Consider the following 19,089-nt stretch of genomic DNA (forward strand, 5'->3'; position numbering starts at 1 on the left):
GAGAGTAATAACACCTCCTAGGAATTTTGTGGGGATAAACGATCTGATAAAACACTGGCACAGTTCCTCCTGAGTCCAAAGTACTCAATTAATGCCTTCCTAACAACCATGAAATTAACAAATTAGGAATTTATTTACCCTTCTAATTAGAAGGCTAAGCAAGAGGTGACCTTTTCCACAAAGGACTGTAGATTTATCTTTCTCTGTAAATGTTGATTATTTCACACAGAGGAAACAGGTTCAACAAATAATTTTTTTTTCATCTAAAGAAGGAGGAGAAAGCTGGGTATGGTGGCACATGCTTGTAATCCCAGCATTTGGGAGGCTGAGACAGGAGGATCACGGTTCATGGCCAGCCTCAGCTACTTAGTGAGGTCCTTTGCAATTCAGTGAGACCCTGTTTCCAAATAAAGAATAAAAAAATAGGGCTAAGGGTATAGCTTGAAGGTAGAATGCCCCTGGGTTCCATCCCGAGTACTGCAAATGAATGAATGAATAAATAAAAAGGAGAAGCTACGTTCTAAGGAATTTAAACTTCAAAGTGTAAACAAACGCAGCATTTGTGACTTTTATAATTTTTTGTCTCATAAGAAATAAATGTCATATTTTCAAACTAAAAACAGCAGACCATATGCTGGGATTTGACCCAAAAGGAGAATAGTACGTGAGATGGAGCCACACAACAGAGAGAAGTAAAGTATTTTGCTGGGTAATACTAATTGACAAAAGATGAGAACTTCTCTGTTCTGACGTGGCCTCTGATGGAAAGACTTCATGGAGAAAAGTCGGCAGATCACCAAGCTAATAAGTCAGTGGCAGGCACTCCACTTTCCCCAAGTCTATCACTGTAAACATGACTTGGCAACAGGACAGGTAAACAGAGCAGCATCCTTCCAGGTGCGCTGGTGGGAGCTGAGAGCTGCTGCAGCCACGTCCCTCAGCTACAGCAGGAGGACGAGCGGGGAAGCGAGGATGAGAGCCGCCCACCAGCATGACTAAGTGCTCTTGGGGACAATCCCTGCTCGGAGGGCAGAAAGCAAATTTCCAGATGTTATAAGCTGCTAGCTGTGATGAACTGAGGAAGGCGAAGGTGCCCACTTAACCATCAGAGCAGCCGCCTCAGCCCAGCAGCCCCCAAGTTTTTTGCAGAAGCATTCATCAGTTCAACAAAATAAATGGAGGCTCCATCCGCCTTCCAGCCCTCTTTTGCTCCCTCCTCCGATGGAGTCAGAACAGCGGCCTATTTTTAAAGCACTGGCAATGTGTTCTCTCGTGGAAACGTGTGGGCTTTCTGAGACAGGCTGACGCTCCCTCTAAGGCAGCACCCGCCTGCCCGTCCTGCCTCTCCCCAGAGTGTGGCCAAGGAGGAGCAGGCTCCCGGAGGAGTTCGCTCTCTGCAGAGAAAGAGGGGGTATCTGCTGTTGGCTCCCATGACAGGGACAACTACAGGTTTCTCTCCTCCAAGAAAGAAGAACTGAGGCTCGGAAAGGGGGTAAACACAAGTGCTGTGTGCACGTGTGTTTCTAGCACTCTGAACTTCACTGCGATGTATAATTACAATGCACCGATAACTTAAAAAAGGAAACCAGCCCCATGTACATAAATTGAGGAAGAGCTCAGGCTGGAGGAGAAAAACAAGCCCCAGAGGCAGAATCCAGCATGTGTTCAAGAGAGGGAGTAGAAGCGGACCTCAGTGTCTGTAACACGCATCTGCGGGGCTTGAAACATGAGAGCAAACATTTCATTAAGCATCGGAGGCTTGCTTTTAACAAGGTCACAAGACCAATTTATGGAAAGAAAACAAAAGCCCTCAAACACTTTTTATGACAGGAGGTGGTCCTGTACTCACAATCGCTCCAGCTGCTTCAGATCCTGGAAGGCGCCTCTCTCAATGACGCTGACCTGGTTGTCTTCCAGATGCCTAGAATCAGAAAAAGAGCAAGAGTCAAGGACATAGCTGGGCCAGAGATCTTCCCATGAGGCCTCAGGCCAGGCAGCATGCCACTAGGCCCCTACTAGGGACCCCTGGGCCCCTCTCACTGGGATCTGTCTGGTGGGACCAGAGAATTCACATCCCCACTTGGTGTCACGGTAACCAGGGTTTCACCGCCTGCACACTTCTACCTGACAGATTGGTTTCCATGCCTCTATTTTAAGAATGTTCTCAGCAAATGTCCCCCCAAGCATTTGCAGGATGTTGCACAGAAGAGGAAGAGGTAAAAGCTGCTCCTTACAAAAACCACACATATATTCAGCATCTCCTCCCTCAGAGCTCCCTCCCCCAAGGATTCAAAAATACTTCATTGAAAAAGGCCTTCCCTGCTTACCCTAGTAGAAGGGTTGAAGTTACTGTGAGGCAGCTGGCTGTGAATAAGAAAACCAGCTTGTGCCCCGCTTCTCCAGCCCAGGGTCCAGCTGATCCCAACTTCACAAGAATGGTCACAAAGTGGGGTCTCCCAGCCCCCAGCCACAAGCTCTATCACCCGCTGAGTCCTTCCAAAAGGTGATAACGAATCCTAAACACTCTGTTTAAGTGAGCTGGATTCATGCATGTGGTGCTTGCCAAGAAACACACATACAATGAAATATTTGTTGCCCTAACTTAAAACAAAAATGGCAGCTTAAAATGGATTAGCTCAACAGTAGGGAGGGAAATGATGGAGCTACACAGCTTGGAAATGGCACAGACTGAAGTTGGCAGCAGAATAGGAGTTAGAGGAATGTGCAGTTGTAATCGAAGGATGCTTCTTTGGAGTCTAGGGAAGGACCCGAGGTCCTCTAGATTAGGCAGAAGATACCCTCAAACACTTGAAGGAGCAGAGAAGGTGGGGAAAGAATACATAAGCTATGGGATTCCCATCCAGAATTCTGAACTGAGATGCAAGCCAAGGACAGCCATGTAAGCTCTTCATACCACTCTCATTTAACTGACCACATGCAGGAGGACAGGGGATCCAGGAAGGGCTGCATTCCCAGAAGGGCTGTCCAGGGCTGGAGTCTGTTCCGAGTTAGAGGGACACAGACTGTGTTCATTTTCAACTCTTTGGTGGTGTTATTTTTTTCAGTTTTAGCACTGGATCAGAATCGGAAATGGCCCTCATGTGATGATGGCTGGGGTGGAGTTTAACTCTTTTATTAACCCCATTTGGGATAAAGCTGGCTCCCACATTGTGAGCACAGCAAAGTCCTTAAATAGATTACTGAGAAAGGGACTATAATTGATACCACCAGAAGAGACCTTTTTCCTATTCCCACCCCATGGGAGAAATAACTTTCATGGGCATCTCTTATATCCCCTCTGCAGTGACACTTCATTTAGGAAAGATTGCCCTGGAATGAGACTGAAGTTTACCAATCTCCATTCTATCTGCTTTCATCCATTCACCTGCACTACATTAACTGTTCTGCATGGAAATGGGTGGCAAGCTCAAATTATTCAAGGCTATTGAGTCTTTGCTGGCTTCACTGTAAATTGTAAATAAGGAACAGATATGGGGAATGTGCCAAGATGGGATGAAAGCTTAAAAAAAAAGATAGTCGTCTAGGATACTCAGCTTAAAACATACATTGAGGGGAAATACGTTAAAATGTTTGGATATTTTATGGGTGTTTGAAAGCATTTCAGCTATGCTACCTAACAGATTCTTTCACAGTAATAAAGGGCCACTTGAATGGCATTGTCTTTGAGTTGATAAGGAAGATAAAGAAAGAGTATATTAATAGAGTCTATAAAGCAGGGGTAAAAGGCTTTTTGGCATTGCTTATCAAAATAGGAGGAATGTACCAATTAACTGAAAAGATAAACTGCAGTCAAAGGAATGTTGTAGACCATCCAGAGGATATTAGTATGATCTTTTGTGATTATTTTAAACGTTCTATTTGCAGAGAGCAGATATGAAAATTGGAATTTTTATTAGTCTTTCTGATGTAACAGTAAGAAAATCAAAGGGTTATTTTTGACTTTGTTAAAAAATGAAGCATTCAGTGAAATTTCTGACTTGTATGAAAGGAAATCTCTCACAGATGCAGCAGGAAGAAATGGGGAAAAATACAGAGAGAGATTAAACCAATGTCTGTGTTTCACTGGGCAAATGATCTGGAACCAGGAGTCACCTCCTTCTATCTTTTCAATAAGAGTCACCCTAAAATTGAACCATTGAGATTCTCCCATCCTTATCCCAATCTTGATTCTAATCTACACACATCTTGTCAGAACTGCCAGTCACTTGATAGACACATCACTGCTTGAGGCAAAAGAAAGATTTGGCATGGGGTGAATCTTCCCTCTGAGAATGAAGAAAGGAGAGTGTTCAAGACCAAAGACAGAACACGGGGGTGGAGGCAGCGTCTAGGAGCTGGAGGCATTCAGATCCCTACATCCTCATATACCTGGCGCTCAGGCAAACTCAGGTATACTCCCACACATCAGTGTTGAGGTTCATTACTTCTCCTTCCCCTTCATTCTGGGAATGGAACCAGGGCCTTGTGCATACTAATTGCACACTCTACCACTGAGCTCCACTCCTAGTCCCTGTTGTATTTTCAAAATGAGTACTCTATTACTGTCTTGGTTTTCTAAGTTTCTTAGAAGGCAAATGCAGAGCAATGTGGCATGCAGGTTAGACCGCTCAAAGTCTGGGTTCCAGTTCCAACTCCTCCAGTCACCTGCTATGTGAAGCCTGGACAACTTTAGCCTATCTGAGCTCTGTTTCTTCTTTTGCAAAGAGGGGTTCATGATAATGCTAACCTCATCAGCACTACATAACCCTGTACTCAGTCCATGGAAGATATCACATATGTGTTGGTTCTCAGTGAGGAAAACAATGCCATAAAAGTAATGCTTCACCAGGAAGCATGGGGATGATCAAAGACTGTTCATGAAAATATTAAAACCGTAAAGCACTATATGTGTCAGGAAGAAAGTGATTCATTCTTTATATTTACAGATGAGAAAACTGAGGCCCAAAGAGTTACAGGGATTTGCCAAAAGTTAAAATTCTAAGTCACTCTGTCGTGAATTCCAAATCTGTTCCATTCTATTAGTAAAAAGGATGTGGCACCAACACTTAAGCCATTACTTCTGGTAAAGATTTGGCAGCCAAGAGTCCATGGTACAATTAATACCAAGGCCGTGGTCAAATATACTAATTTGAGTCTCGGGTTGAGCCCCATGTCCAGCCACACTTAATGATCAGTAGCAATTACTGAGTAAAGAAGAAAAAAGGACCCAATGGCCCCTCCTCTTGTACCTTCAAATGTCTTAGACTTTTCAATAGACAAGTATTTGGGAAACTTCTTACCACTCATAGACTTAAGAATGAGTGAAAGTGTTCAATGTCAAGCTATGAAGCCTAATGTTCTTTGTTTCCCCATTCCATCAACACCCATCTCAAATTTTGCTACCTGTCTACACAGCTGTAAGCATTTAGTGAGGGCTCTGACCCTGTCTGACACTCTCCCTCCCTCCTTTTCATTAAGCATCAAGATAAGTTGCATATTTCCTGGTTGCTCTTTTAATGCACAGGCTGGAGAAGCAAGGCTCATCTCTATGGAAGAGAAGCAAGGTCGGTCAACTTGGTGTCATGGCCACCCTAGAAGCTGGGCATACCTGTGTACTGGTTTATAGCTTTCTGCTTCCCCTCTCAACTCCCTGGCATTGAGTTCTCCCATCAATCTCTCCCAACCAGCAGCATCCAGACACAGAATGTGGTACCTGTGAGTTCTTGGGTACAGAAGGGGTTTTCTGCTGCAGAACAGTGATTTCCTCTTTCTCAGGGCATGGGAGTGTGATGTCAGGGCAGAGGAACATTTTCACAAGGATGAAGAGCTGGAAATGAGAATGCATTGGAGAGCCATCTGCTACTTACAAGACTCGGAGGTTTTTGAGCCCAGCGAAGTCTGTCTTGGTGATCCTGGTAATATTATTTCTGTCCAGGTCACTGCAACAGAGAGCAAATTCAAGTCAGATTTTTGCAAGTTACACTTGGAGTCTCTTGAACACAGACTGCCTTGAAGTGGAGGCCCATTGCTTGTCAAGGAAAAGGCAGTTTCAATAATGAATGATATCCCTTGAACATGGCCCAATTAACCTATGAATATTGTATTAAATAAGCCATGCATTTTATATATAGCAGGGCTCTGTTATATTTAACTACCTGGCTTCTGTGGCTCCTTCTTCAAGTATCAGCTTTTCTTTGGAATTTTTAGGTCAAGTCATACAAGTGGGGCTGACCCATCTTCCAGATTCCACGAATCCCAGGGACTGGCACCTGATCTGGGCCAGGCTTATAAGCATCCCCAATCCCTTTAACCACAGCAATTGTTTGAGGAATGCACACATGACTCAAACTCTCTATCCACTGGGATTTCTAAACTGATCAGGGTTGCCAGGGGCCATTTTGCCATCACTGAAAGACTGTGTTCCAGACCCAGCAGATGAAAAGAGACATTCTTTGTGCTATCCTATGAGTGTCTTAATCTGCTCATGTCTGAAGCCAGATACCTCTGTATTTTGACAGTACCTGAGCCAATCTATCCCATATCCTCTATATTTTGCTTAAACCAGTTAGAAATGAATGTTGGTTTCACTTGAAACTAAAAGAATCTTTATTGACTTTGATACCTAGCTAGATAATACAATAGACAAGACAATTTTGTCCAATAGACAAAACAAACTCATTTATTTTCCAACTACTCTGCAAACTCCCTGAGGCAAAGACCATATGCCACTTAAATCCATCGCCTAACATAGTGGAGTACGTGCCTGGCACTTTGCTGAGCCAACAGCTAACCTGGTGCACTAGGGAAAGGTAGCCTGATGCCTGGATTGCTCCTGCCTCACCCTGCAAGCTTGGGTTCCGGAAAATAGCCTCAAATAAGAGAATTTTTAAAAACCTGGCAGCTTTAAGGGAATAATATTAGGGTCAAGGTAAAGGGGATATCACGAGTATTGGAAAACTGAAGTCATGAATAAACCTGCAAATAACTATATATATATTCTGTGTTCACTAAAAATCACCCAAGACCACTGAATGCAAAAGAAGAGACCACAAATAAAATGATATGATTCTTCATAATGGATGATGAACAATTACTCCCTATGTATTGTGCCTTTCATATGAGAAATTTTTCAGAGTTCTGGCTTTTGGAGTTTCTACAGAGTGTCTGTAAATTGGCGTTGCTCCTGACCATTTATATATACTATCTTAGTACATCACTCAGTGATGGGACCTCTTCTTGGAAATGTGTCGGCAAATGATTTCATCATTGCACAAGCATCATAGAGTATACTTTACACAAACCAAGAGGGCTATGATCATGATGTTTTGAGGTAGTATAATCCTATGGGATCAATGTCATATATGTGGTCCATTGCTGGACGAAAGGTCATCACAGACCACACAACTGTAATAAGAGGCCTTTTCCCAATGATGGATCACCATCTAATCTATCACTGCTTTGGTTTTCCTACTCATGTCTTAACAGTTACCATCCTGCAATTATGTCCCAGAAAGACTTCAGACTGATACATTTACATAAAAGAACAGGGAAATAGTTTTCAGATTCTAGCACTCTGAAAAATGACCAGGCTTGAGAAGGGATTACTCTCCTGATATCAGAAATAAAAATCAAAAGAGCCTTTGAGTAACCTTGAGTATCCTGGGTACCACCTCCCTTCCTCATACAGTTTCCCACAACCTAGGACAGCCACCAAAGTTATCTACCAATCAGCCCATGATGGAGAAAAGCAGCATTTAGCCTTCTGAGACTAAGCAGAGTCCTGGTGAAAGAAGAGCCAGGCATACTACACAGAGAAATAAAGGAAGATCGCTGGTACAAGCTTAGATCCAGCAGACCGGCAGGAATCTGTGACACTCCCAGTCATCACGAGCCTTCTCCTCACCTCCCTCTGCACTGAGATGGATGTCTGGGGACCCTGACAACTGCAGATATGAGAACGCAACCAAGGGTTTAATTACTAGGACACAGCATGTAATCGGAGCAACCCGTGCTACTGGAGGTAGCACAGATAGTTTCAATTAATATTTATTATGTAAAGGGACACAGAATGTGCTGCTGAGATGCTGAGAACATGCACAGTGGGATTCCCCAGGCAGGGTCAAGGTTTGGAATCCTGAGCCTCAGAGGCAAGCAGTCCTGAGTTTAAATCAATCCTGCCCAGCCACCTGCCGTGTGACCTAAGAGCAGCTCACTCCGTTTCTGAGGCTCAGTTTCTCCATGTACAAATTCAAAGATGACAATTTTGACCTCAAGAGCTTTGATGAGGATGAAATGACAGGACGGAAATGCAGCACCTCACTTCTGTCGGACACTCCATCCTAGCAGCTGGAATGACTGTGATGAGTTGAGGTGTAGCCCCAACCCCTCCTTCTGAAATGTTAGTTCACCAAAGTAGCTGACCACCCTGGACCCCAAACTAAGAATACTTCTTGTTGTCCTGCTGTCTTCCTACAAGTAACATGGGTGTGTCTGCGGCTGATAGTAACAGTGTTAAGAGCAGCCCTAGCTCTAAGTCCCCCTCCCAGCATTTCTAATTATCTGGGTACAGAGTGGTCTGGGGGCCGGTGAGGAGAGAAAGGCTCCCTCCTTTCACCCAGCTCTGCTATTGGCCTTTGTCTGCCCCTAAAAAACACAGACCATCAGAGAGAAGCCAGGGAGAACACAGACTACATGGGGCGGCAGATCCAGTCAGATCTCCTCCCCCTCCCACCTCAGCTGTGTGAGTCTCAGCAACTCAAAGAGCGTCCAAGCTTGCAGTAGCCCTCTGCTATCTGCAGACCACAGGATGGTGGTGGCAAAAGCCTGGGCTTCAAGCATGCTTGGTTGAAGATGGAATTGATTTAATGAGCATATGGAGAGAATTCCTATCCTACCCTGAGTCTCCATCACTCAAGTTCCTCTAGATTTTTAGAAATTTCTTGACCCTTGGCTTTGGCCTTTGAGGAAAGAAACTATCAGCTTAGGATGAGTTCTGAGCCACCAGCAGGTAGTGTGATCTCCTGGGGCAACCACAGATGAAGATGAGAAGATGAGGTGAGGTTTTACATGTCTGTAATTCTTGTCTGACGCACCTGCTATCCAGAACTTTCATCAGGGTTAAATAATATGATGGGGACACAGCACAAAGAGTCACTGCTCATCTCCCTTGGGCCTGAACAGGCTGCTAAAGACTGTTTGGATGGAAAGGACAATAGCAGAGGGATTTGGTGGGATTTCTTAGGTTAGAAGAAGCAATAGGTGGCTGCCTGGAGTTACAAGGCTGGCTCTAATGTTCCTCCTCCTCCTCCTCCTTCTTCCTCCCTCTCCCTTTTTCTTCCCTCCCTCCCTTTCTTTCTCTTGCTGCATAGGTACTGGAGATGCCATGTATGAAAAGCCAAAGATCTGAAGTCTCCAGCTAGTGAAAGAAGGAGAATCAGAGAGAGAGAGAGAGAGAGAGAGAGAGAGAGAGAGAGAGAGAGAGAGAGAGAGAGAATGAATGCGCACACTAGTGCTGGGTATGGTGTATGGCGGTGCATGCATGTAATCCCTCCAAGTAAAGTTTAGGATTCCACAGAATCACCATGATGCTATGTTATCCACCACAATAATGAAAATCATTCAACGAACACCGTGGCAGAGCGGCCAGTTGTCCTCCACACCATTTTGTGCATACGGATGGAGTACATTTCCCAGCTGCCCTTGCGTGTATTTCATGTGACGACTTCTCGTCATTAGCACATGGGCAGGAGTCTTATATGCTGCCTTCAGGCCTAAGTTAAAACTTCCAGCCCAATCTCTAACCCCTTAGGAAATTCCCACCCATAGAGAAACATGCCATGATATCACGAAGCAGTAAGAAGCAAGCCTGGAATTTGAACCCAAGCCCTCCAAAGACAGAGGCCAAATTTTAGCCATCACATCACATCTACTACTAGAGTCTAAGTATTAACTACCACCTCATGCCATCTGCGGAATGAAAAATGAAAGAAAATTCTTACACAAAGAAAAATATGTCAGAATAGAATGCCCCATCCCCAAGCACGGAGGAAGCCAAAGGCATACTCCTAGTGTCTTTGCTGCCCGGACTCCAGGAGAGATGACACATCCCCTACCCTATCTCAGTAAGGCTGGGCCAGTGGAAATGCTGAGCCCCTCTGACCCCGAGAGAAAGTGCCTTCCTACTGCCTTGCCCACATCTGATGTCTGCCATGTCTCTCATAAGCTGCCACACTGCTCCCAGAGAAGGCATCACCATGGTGAGCCCTGCACTATTTTTCCCCATCCCAGTCAGTGAATCATAAGCCAATTCTGAGACTTGGAACTTGGGTATATTCACATCTGTTTGACACCTTGGGTGGAGTGGAAAGAAAGAGGAACTCAGAGTAATAATGGAAAAAATGAAACAAAATATGAAACAAAAAATGACATTTTTTAGGGTGGGACATTGTCCCTATCTTAGCACATGCATGTTCATACCCTTCTCTTCACTCATTCTGTGGCATTCCTGTAAAACATCCTCTGTGCCTTGACACATCTGAAAAGAGAAACGAGTAAAAATCTACCCCCTGTGAAGCACAGTGTGGAGACAAGGGCTTGCATAGAAAACTCAGAAGATATGAATTCAAACCTCAGCTTCCTCTCTTCTTGGATGTGTGGCTTTTGGAAAGACACAACTTTGCCCTTCCCTGGTTCCAGGACACTTGGCTTCCTCTCATCTCTTTGAGCTTACAGGTAGGAACTACTCCATTTCTTCTCACCCTGGGTTCTCCAGCACTCCCTGTGGTTCCCTGAACTACACTCAGTCCCCTAAAATAGCCCTGTGCAAATCAACCTTCTGTGAATAATCCTAAAAAAAAAAGAATTTTCTAAATTTTCCACCTGTGTCTTGCCTCTTACTGATATATCATTCATTCATTCATTCACTCAACAAATGTTTTTTAACCATTAAGTTTTAAGAGCTATCATAAATGCTAGGATACAGCTGTAAATAATTCTGTATGGTATCTGCTCATAAACTCAAAGTTTAGTGGGGAAAAAAATAAAGGACCAATTAGCCACGACCGTGATAAACTCTATACCATAAGTTGGCAAAATTTTCTTCAGAGGGCCAGATAGCAAAAAATTTGAATTTTGCCAGCCATATTTTCTGTCAGGACAATTCAACTGTGCTCTGCAGTATGGGATCAGCCAGAGGGAGAAACGAGCATGGCTGAGTGCCAAGAAAATTTTACTCATAAAAACAGACTGAAGAAGGCTGGACTTGGCCCAGGGACTATAGTCTACAGACTCCTGCTCTATACAATGCCAGAGGCATAAAAGTCTTGTAGAAGAGAATAAAGGAAGGAATATAGAATTGTAGGTGTCATGGAACACTTCCAGAAAAAAAAAGTGAGATTTTAATTGATACCTAAAGGATGAGTTGGGCATAACCAGGTTGGCATGGGACTATGCAAGAGTGTCACAAAAGGAAAAGGGACAGATTGCTTTGTTCTTAAACTAATGATGATACTCTTTTGTAAGAGGGGCCTCTATAGCCGAGAATGCCCAAATTTTATTTACACAATACACTAGCCATGCTTTTTGCATCCTAGAAATAAGGAAGTTGGCCAAGAGTTGCCTACTCAACCCCCAAGAATAGCACAAATTGATCCAGATGGAGCCAGCTTCAATGGGAGCTGGGCTGACCAGCCTGTTACTTCATTAGCATCTTGTTATACTGCATTTCCCTAGGACAATTCCTGCTCTTTTGTACCAAGACAGTAGACATTCACCATGATGACCACTGGAAGAAGTCTTGAAAGAAGAAGGGGCAGTACCCAGATTCTTAGAAAATCTCCATCTGTCCCCAGAAACCACAGAAAAATACCTCCCCTTCAGCAGCCTCTCCTTCATTTTTACATAACCTCTACTGAGGACATTCCCAGCTTCCACAGGTTAAGAAGCTAATCTGAGAACTATACTGTCCCGTTTCTCCTATATTTTGACCAAGAATAAAACCTTTGCTGTTGTTGACCACTGCAATGTTTTCTTTATTGGTCCCATGATTCCAACAGGACCCAACTTGGGGTCAAAATTGGTTAGAAGAGCTGGAGAAAAGAAATTCCAGGTTAAACAAAAGCAGCACGGATAAAATGACCAGAAGGTCGGGCATGGTGGTACACACTTGTAATCCTATAATTTGGGGGGCAGAGACTGGAGGATCATGGTTACTGAACAGCCTCAGCTACTTAGAGAGGCCCTTCACAACTCAGTGAGACTCTATTTCAAAAAATGAAAAAAAGCCGGGTGTGGTGGCGCACGCTTGTAATCCCGTTGCTTAGGAGGCGGAGACAGGAGGATCGCACAGGTTCGAAGCCAGCTGCACGCGCTGGCTTAAGAGACCCTGTTTCCAAATAAAAATGTATACAATAGGTCTGGGAGCATAGCCCGGAGGTAGAAGGACTTCTGGAAACCCCAGTACCACCAATAAATAAATAAATAAATAAATAAATAAATAAATAAATAAATATATAAATATATAAATTTATTTATTTTAAAAAGACTAAAAAATAGGACCAAGGGTGTAACTCAGAGGTAGAATACCCCTGGGTTCCATCTCCAGTACTGAAAAAAAAAAAAAAAAACCCAGAAGCATGGTCTTAGGAAACTGCAGGCAGGCCTGTTTGCATGATAGAGTGTGTTGCAAAGAAAAGCAGGCTTCTCCTTCATTCTCTCCTTCCTTCCTCCATTCCTTTCTTTGTTGCTTTGATTCTTCTTTGCTTCTTACAAACCTTTATTTAACACCTACTCTAGACTTGGCATTATATTATTCTTGTGTCTAAATGAAGACGTTCCTATTACTGAACTTTTATTCTCTTGGTGAGTGCGGCGGACAGATTTTGAGGTGGCCCCTAAAGTCACCTCCTTCCCTGCTCCTTGAATATGGGAAGGAAATAGAGGAAATAGAGACTTGCTTCTAGACACAATACAAGGGTGATGGGCTGTCCCCCTTGTGACATGTCCCAGATATCTTTAATGATCATCTTACTGGCTATTCTCCCTTGCTAACTGCCATGAAGTGTTAGAAAAGTTTCTGTGGCAAAAACCTAGGAGCAGCCTCCAATGATAATCAACTAGGAGCTGAGGATGACGGGTGAGAACTTGAAGCCTCTGCCTATCAGGCCAGGGGATTGAATCCTGCCAAAATCCTTGAGGGATCCTCCCCAACTGGGCCTTGGGAGGAGACCACAACCTCAACCAACACCTCCGCTGTGGCCTCAGGAGCCTGAAGCAGAGGCCCAGGGTAACTGCGAGGCAAGGAATGCATCTATAAAAAACCAATAGGACTTTAGATAACTATACAGAAGTCACTAGGTTTCAGGATGAGACGAAGAGATAGAGGCACACAGGCTAACACCCCGTGACAGCAGACACGGATAGCAGGGCAGTGTGTCTGGAGGCCGAGGAGCACCATGACTGTGGGCCGACGCCAGACGCAAGGAAGGAGCAGGGAAGGATTCTCCCACACAGACTTCCGAAGGAGCAGGGCGGTATTTATTATGACAGTCCTGGGAAACAGATCCACCCAGAGTGCAGGTTCCATCAGGCCCCTGCTTGCCCCCTACAGCCTTCCCAGCCGCGTGGCGTCCGCCTTTCCTGAACTTTGGGATGGTCTGGCCCTGCACAGAACACTTCGGTCTTCTGTCACGTTTCCTTCCAGCTCGTGTGCGGCTGCCTGTTTCCTGTGAGGCTGACGCGTCTCCCCAGAGGACTGAAAAGCTGACTCCCTGCTTCCTCCCAGACACCTTGGATGAAGTGCGGCCCCTTGGAGACTCTCAGGAAAATGTATTCTGTACTAATGTTCTCAGGGTAGTGAGGCAAAGAGAGTTTGGTTTTTGTTGTTATTTTATGGGTTTGTGTGTGTGCGTGTATGTGTGTGGGTTTTGTTTTTTTAATATTTCATGTTTTGCTTGCCGATAAAGTCAATACTTTCTGGGATAAATATGTATTATTCACGTTACCTGTCACTGGCCAAAACAGTGTTGAAAAAAATAGTCCAGGCTCACTAAGCCTTTCTCATGGCTGCCATGACCTGGTAAATGGAGCTCTTCAGAGGAATTCAGCCATCCGGCCAAAGAAAGATGGTGCCATGAACCCAAGGACACGTGTCTTGCCCTAAGGGCTTTCATTTCACCTTTCTTCCTCTCCCTAAACTGAAGGACCTAAGGCCAACTGCTCATTTTTGCCTTTTTGGGAGTAATAAAACAGGGTGTGTTCCAGAACTATTGATTCCCACCCCACTGGTCACAGGCAACTATGTTTCCTGCAGAGCACCTCCTAAGGTTCTCAACTCATGCTCTCTCTCCAGACTCACCCGCCAGGAGGCATTATTCAAGTGTTCTCCCATTTTTGCACTGCATTCTCATCCGTTACATAACCACATACAAGTTTAAAAACATATACACACATTGGAGAAAGAAGCAACTGAATTTGATTTAAAAAACTGGCTGCACACTACCACAGTTGTTTGGGAACTAAGCCTCCCTGGGCTAAATTTTTGGCTTGGCAACACTCTCGCATATATAATTTTACACCTGCAAAAGCTTGCAGCCAGCCCTGTGCAGACAGTTACCTGCAGGGAGAAGACTGGGCTAGATAGAGGGCCAACCTGGATGGTTGGCTGTGGGCGTGGTAAAGGTTTGTAAGGAGGGAGTGATGGGTCCTTGGCCCTGTTTTCTCTTTCCTTACAACAGGAGGGCTCCCTTTCCTGACTTGTTTGGTTCAGAGTCACGCTTTAGCAAAAAACTGCCATATGTGGAACTCTCTGATGAGGGCAATAGGGTAGAACTTTGCACACTCATAGCCTCCAGGTGAATCTGGGCTTACAGACGTGTTTAGTCTAGTGCTCAAGGTGGTTCTCACACGTGCAAATTAAGTGCCAGTTTTGGAGTATTTCATATACAAATTTGGAATTCTAGCCTGTCTCCAAAAATCAGACAATCAGATAACTCGGGGCTTTCGTGGCCACTGTACACAGGTGCTCAGAGCACACCCACAGGCAAGGAATGTGTACCACAACTCACAGTCCACCTGGCCTGCTGCTCCAACTCACAGTAACTGCCTAGTTCTTATAAGCATCTGAGTCTGAGCTCCCTGTTCCACTATGATTAAGAAGGTAGGTTTTGGAATAGATATCTTGGGCTCAAATCTTACCAGCTAGGGGTGATATTTTACAAAAGTTACTTAGCCCATCTAAAGCTTCTGTTTCCTCATCTTTAAAATGGGCACAGCAATATCAACCTCCTAAAATGTGGTAAGGATTAAATGAGATGCTACACATACGTAATTCTAGCCTTGTCTTGGTATGTATTCAAGAAGTAGCCATCCCCACCCATTTGTTAAGTATTCAGCAAAAATGAGGGATGTGTAAGAAGCAGATGGTGTTAAAAGGATGTTGTGCTTCATTCACACTGAAGGAGTCTCTGGTCTCAACCACAGCCCTCAGAGCTCCCACATCCCCCAAACCCACCTTGCAGAGAGAGCTCTCCTTGACATATCCAGGACATCCCAGCCTCACTCACAGAAGAAAGATAAGCAGCCTTCCCTTCTACTCTAAAACCATCTTGTGATAACTTCAGGCCACTTACTCTTCTGGGCCGTAATCTCCAGGTGATGACCAGGTTATACACCCTTGATGTCTCTGCTTATCTTGCCCTGAAATCTCACCCGCTTTCAGCATTTCCTCATTTTTTTGCCTTAAGCTCATCTCCACACTGTCTGGGGCAGCATGTGACAAAATGTTTTCTTAAATAATGGAGTCAGGAAACAAATTCTAGAAGGGACAGGGTTACCTTTGGAAGAGTAGTAAGAATGCAGCGTAAGGGCTATGTTTACAATTTCATTTCTTCCTTGGCAAATGGCAAGAAGACATTACTCACACCCTTTGTGTCTAAGTGGGGCCACGTCACCGATTTCAGACTAAAAGAATGCAATGGTAGTAATGTCTCCCCTTTCCAGGCAAAGCCAGAAAACATCTTGCACAGCATTGTGCTAACTTCTCTTTTCTTATCTTCCTGGCATGGAGAATCCATGGAAGAATGGGAGGAGCTTGGATTCCTGGGTGACTCTGTGGAGCATAAGCACCTGATCACCCAGACCAACTGTATTGGGCTATGATACCTGGAAGGAAAAGCAATATGGGTTTATCTGTCTTTGCCACTGACACACATGGCCTTATTGTGTCCTGCAGGATAACCTTGTCTATGCTGACATTGCAAAATACTACAGTGGGGAAAACTGGCTCAGAAGTCAGGTATCCATGCTTTTTCTACACATTCCTTCTGACTCATAACATGACCTTGAAAAGTTACTTCCCATTTTTCAAAGGATGGAAATAACCTGGTAGATCCCCTTGAATCACTGTCTACAGTTTTCGCTGGCTTTGGATTCTACTAATACACATTGCTTTAAATATATTTTTTAAAAAAGGTCACCAAACTCCATTCTGTAGAAGCACAAAAGCTGCAGCCAGCTACATTAGGGTCTAAGTAAATTTCTGCTGAATGAACAGTTATTTTGCAAGAGCCAATGTGTACTGAGTGTCAACCATATGCCAAGCACTACGCTCAGTGCTTCCAGGGAGCCTTGTTTTCATCTTCAGACCCAATTTATGGGGCCAGGGCTATCTGTTGGCCTATTTTATGAATGAACAAATGGAGACACAGGGGATTAACACCCTTCTCTATGGTCACAAGCTCATAAGTACCACATGAACATGTATATCCAGGCAGTCAGATGTCAGTTCCTGAAAACTCAACAAGCGGAAATAAACACAGAGTTCCGAAGACCAAGAGACAATTTGAAATGATCTGGCCAGAGAATTTTATCAGCTTACCTCAAGTCAGCTAAACTAATAAATTCCAACTTTCTGGGACATAGAGCCATATTTATGTTTGAATCCCCAGAAAAATGCTTGGTACATAAAAGACACAAGTAAATGTCTTCTGAGGAACTACATAATTTGAACTTGAACTCTTTATCAACTGTTTGAACTGAGTTACATTTGCCCTTCATTGATGGTGCCTTGAGATCCAAAGTTGTGTTGGCATTTTGTTTCTACCAGTAAATCTAGACATCAGAATTAGAGTGACCATACAATTTATTATCCAAACCTGAATACACATATGAGACAAAACAATGCTAATGTTTATACCAGGAAAATAAGGGAAAATTGAGATTGTGCTAAGCAAATTGACACAAATGGCCAACCTAGCTAGAGCTACAGAACACCCGTGACAGCAGTAACACAAGAATTACAAAAGGACTGGGTTATCCCCCATGGCCTTTGTCCTTAGAAGCCCTCCTTCTGTTCCACTTGGGCTTCACACCACTTCTATGCCTATACTTTCTGCAGAACGCATCATGTTTATACCCTCTGAAAGGTGCACCTCCAAGTCTAACTAGCCTAGAGCACACACACTATTAACTTACAAAGTAGGGACAGTCATTGCTTTGAGAAAACAGGAAGGAGCAGCCCAAGGAATACAATGATTGCTGCAGACATATAAACATGGATTGCATTGGAACGACTACATGCATTGTATAAACACTAATAAAGTAGGTTCAGGCTGAGCTGTGACTTTAAAGGAAATTCTTCCCCATAAACATGTCCTGCCATGCCCTAATAACTCTTTAATTTGATGCACATTTGGGAAGGATGATGCGAAGCAATCACAGAATAATGTTAAGGTCTGTTGCGAAGGAGGAGTGGTGGCGGGGGAGAGGGGAGTGATGCAACTTGGAGCTCGTACCAGCCACCAGAAAGTTGGCTTCAGTGTTCACTTCATACATGGAGGGAATTTGCTGAGTGACATGCAGAAAACCAGAGACAAGTCTCTGCAGGTTCAGCACAGGGAAAATTCTGGGTGTCAGCTGATGTTGCCACATAAGACTTCTGGTTGACCTGTTTCTAGCCTGCCCTGCTTTGTGGGCACAGCACAAATAGTTTCCTCTTGCCCATGATTTCTCCACTTTCTAGACCAAGGCTCTTCCTATGTCAAAGACACTATAAGCTTCTGGAGAGCACGGAATGCTTGCTACATATCTCAGCATCATCTGCAGGACCAGCGTGGCCCTTTGCCCCTGCCGAATGGCTCGGAGTCAAGAATCACGAGGTGGAAGCTCTAGCATCAGGCCCGAGTCCCAGTCTCATCACTTTCTAATGGTGTGGCTGGTTCAAGCCATGCGTCTCCTCTGCAGAAGGGCTTAATAGCCCTCACTGAACCTCAGAGGAACTTTGAGATGAGCCGATGAGATCATGTAAGAGAAGGGATTTTTATACATTTAAAAACAATTGTACAACCATAGAAAATCAGCACCACTGGGAAAGTATAGGAATGATGACCGATAATAGTTTCGCTGTGTATTGAGTTCTGAGGATGCCTCAGGCTCCATTCATCTCCTTCGAATCCTCCCAGTAATCCTAGGAGGTGGATACCACTATTCTTGCCATTTTATGGGAAGCTGAGGTCCAGAGAGGCGCCCCAATTCACACATCTTCTAGGTATTAAACCCAGAGTAATGGCTCTGGGGGGTGGATGTGGAGGGCCTGGGCTCCTGTTCTTTGCTCTTAAGCTCTTGAGGAGCTGAAAGCACCAGTACTTCTCCTTTGTCAGCCTGGGAGCAATGAGGACTAGGGCTGAGTGGGGTCTCCCACATGTCTCCAGGGCTCTGGGGTTAAAAACATTACATCTTGGGACTGCAGCTCCTCCCCTTCCATAACCCGTTACTTGTAGACCAACTCTTGTCACCCATGAACAATGGCACTTGGCCAAGCACACAGCTGCCGCTGATTGCTATCCAAGTCCACAGCACTGAGATCTACAAGCCCCCCCGCTTTTCTACCTTCTCCCAGCAGAGGGGCTCTGCTCCAACGCCTGGCCTCCTGGAAACTCAGCCCAAGCAGCTCATTCACCAGGCAGGTCCTCTGCACCCATGAGGCTCAGAGTGAGACCATGCCTTTGCCCGGGCAAGTCTCCCATCTATGATGCCCTCTCCCACGGAGCAAAATGAACTGCAGCTGTCAGGAAGCTTGGCTGAGGCATGGGGACC

General features: G+C 44.6%; 1 protein-coding gene across 2 annotated transcripts in view; it reads right to left on the reverse strand.

The window, feature by feature from the left end:
• The window catches only part of SLIT3 (slit guidance ligand 3), a gene marked incomplete at both ends in the record, with an annotated part of 608,792 nt that overhangs the window by 556,363 nt on the left and 33,340 nt on the right, over positions 1 to 19,089 (reverse strand). For both annotated transcript variants that reach the window (XM_080699310.1, XM_080699309.1), the window contains 2 exons: positions 1,850 to 1,921; positions 5,868 to 5,939. In XM_080699310.1, coding sequence (XP_080555436.1) covers positions 1,850 to 1,921; positions 5,868 to 5,939 — 144 coding nt within the window. The remainder of the gene's footprint in view (positions 1 to 1,849; positions 1,922 to 5,867; positions 5,940 to 19,089) is intronic.

This window comes from Muscardinus avellanarius (assembly GCF_963383645.1).
Source record: "Muscardinus avellanarius genome assembly, chromosome: 7".
NCBI classification, from domain to species: Eukaryota; Metazoa; Chordata; class Mammalia; order Rodentia; family Gliridae; genus Muscardinus; species Muscardinus avellanarius.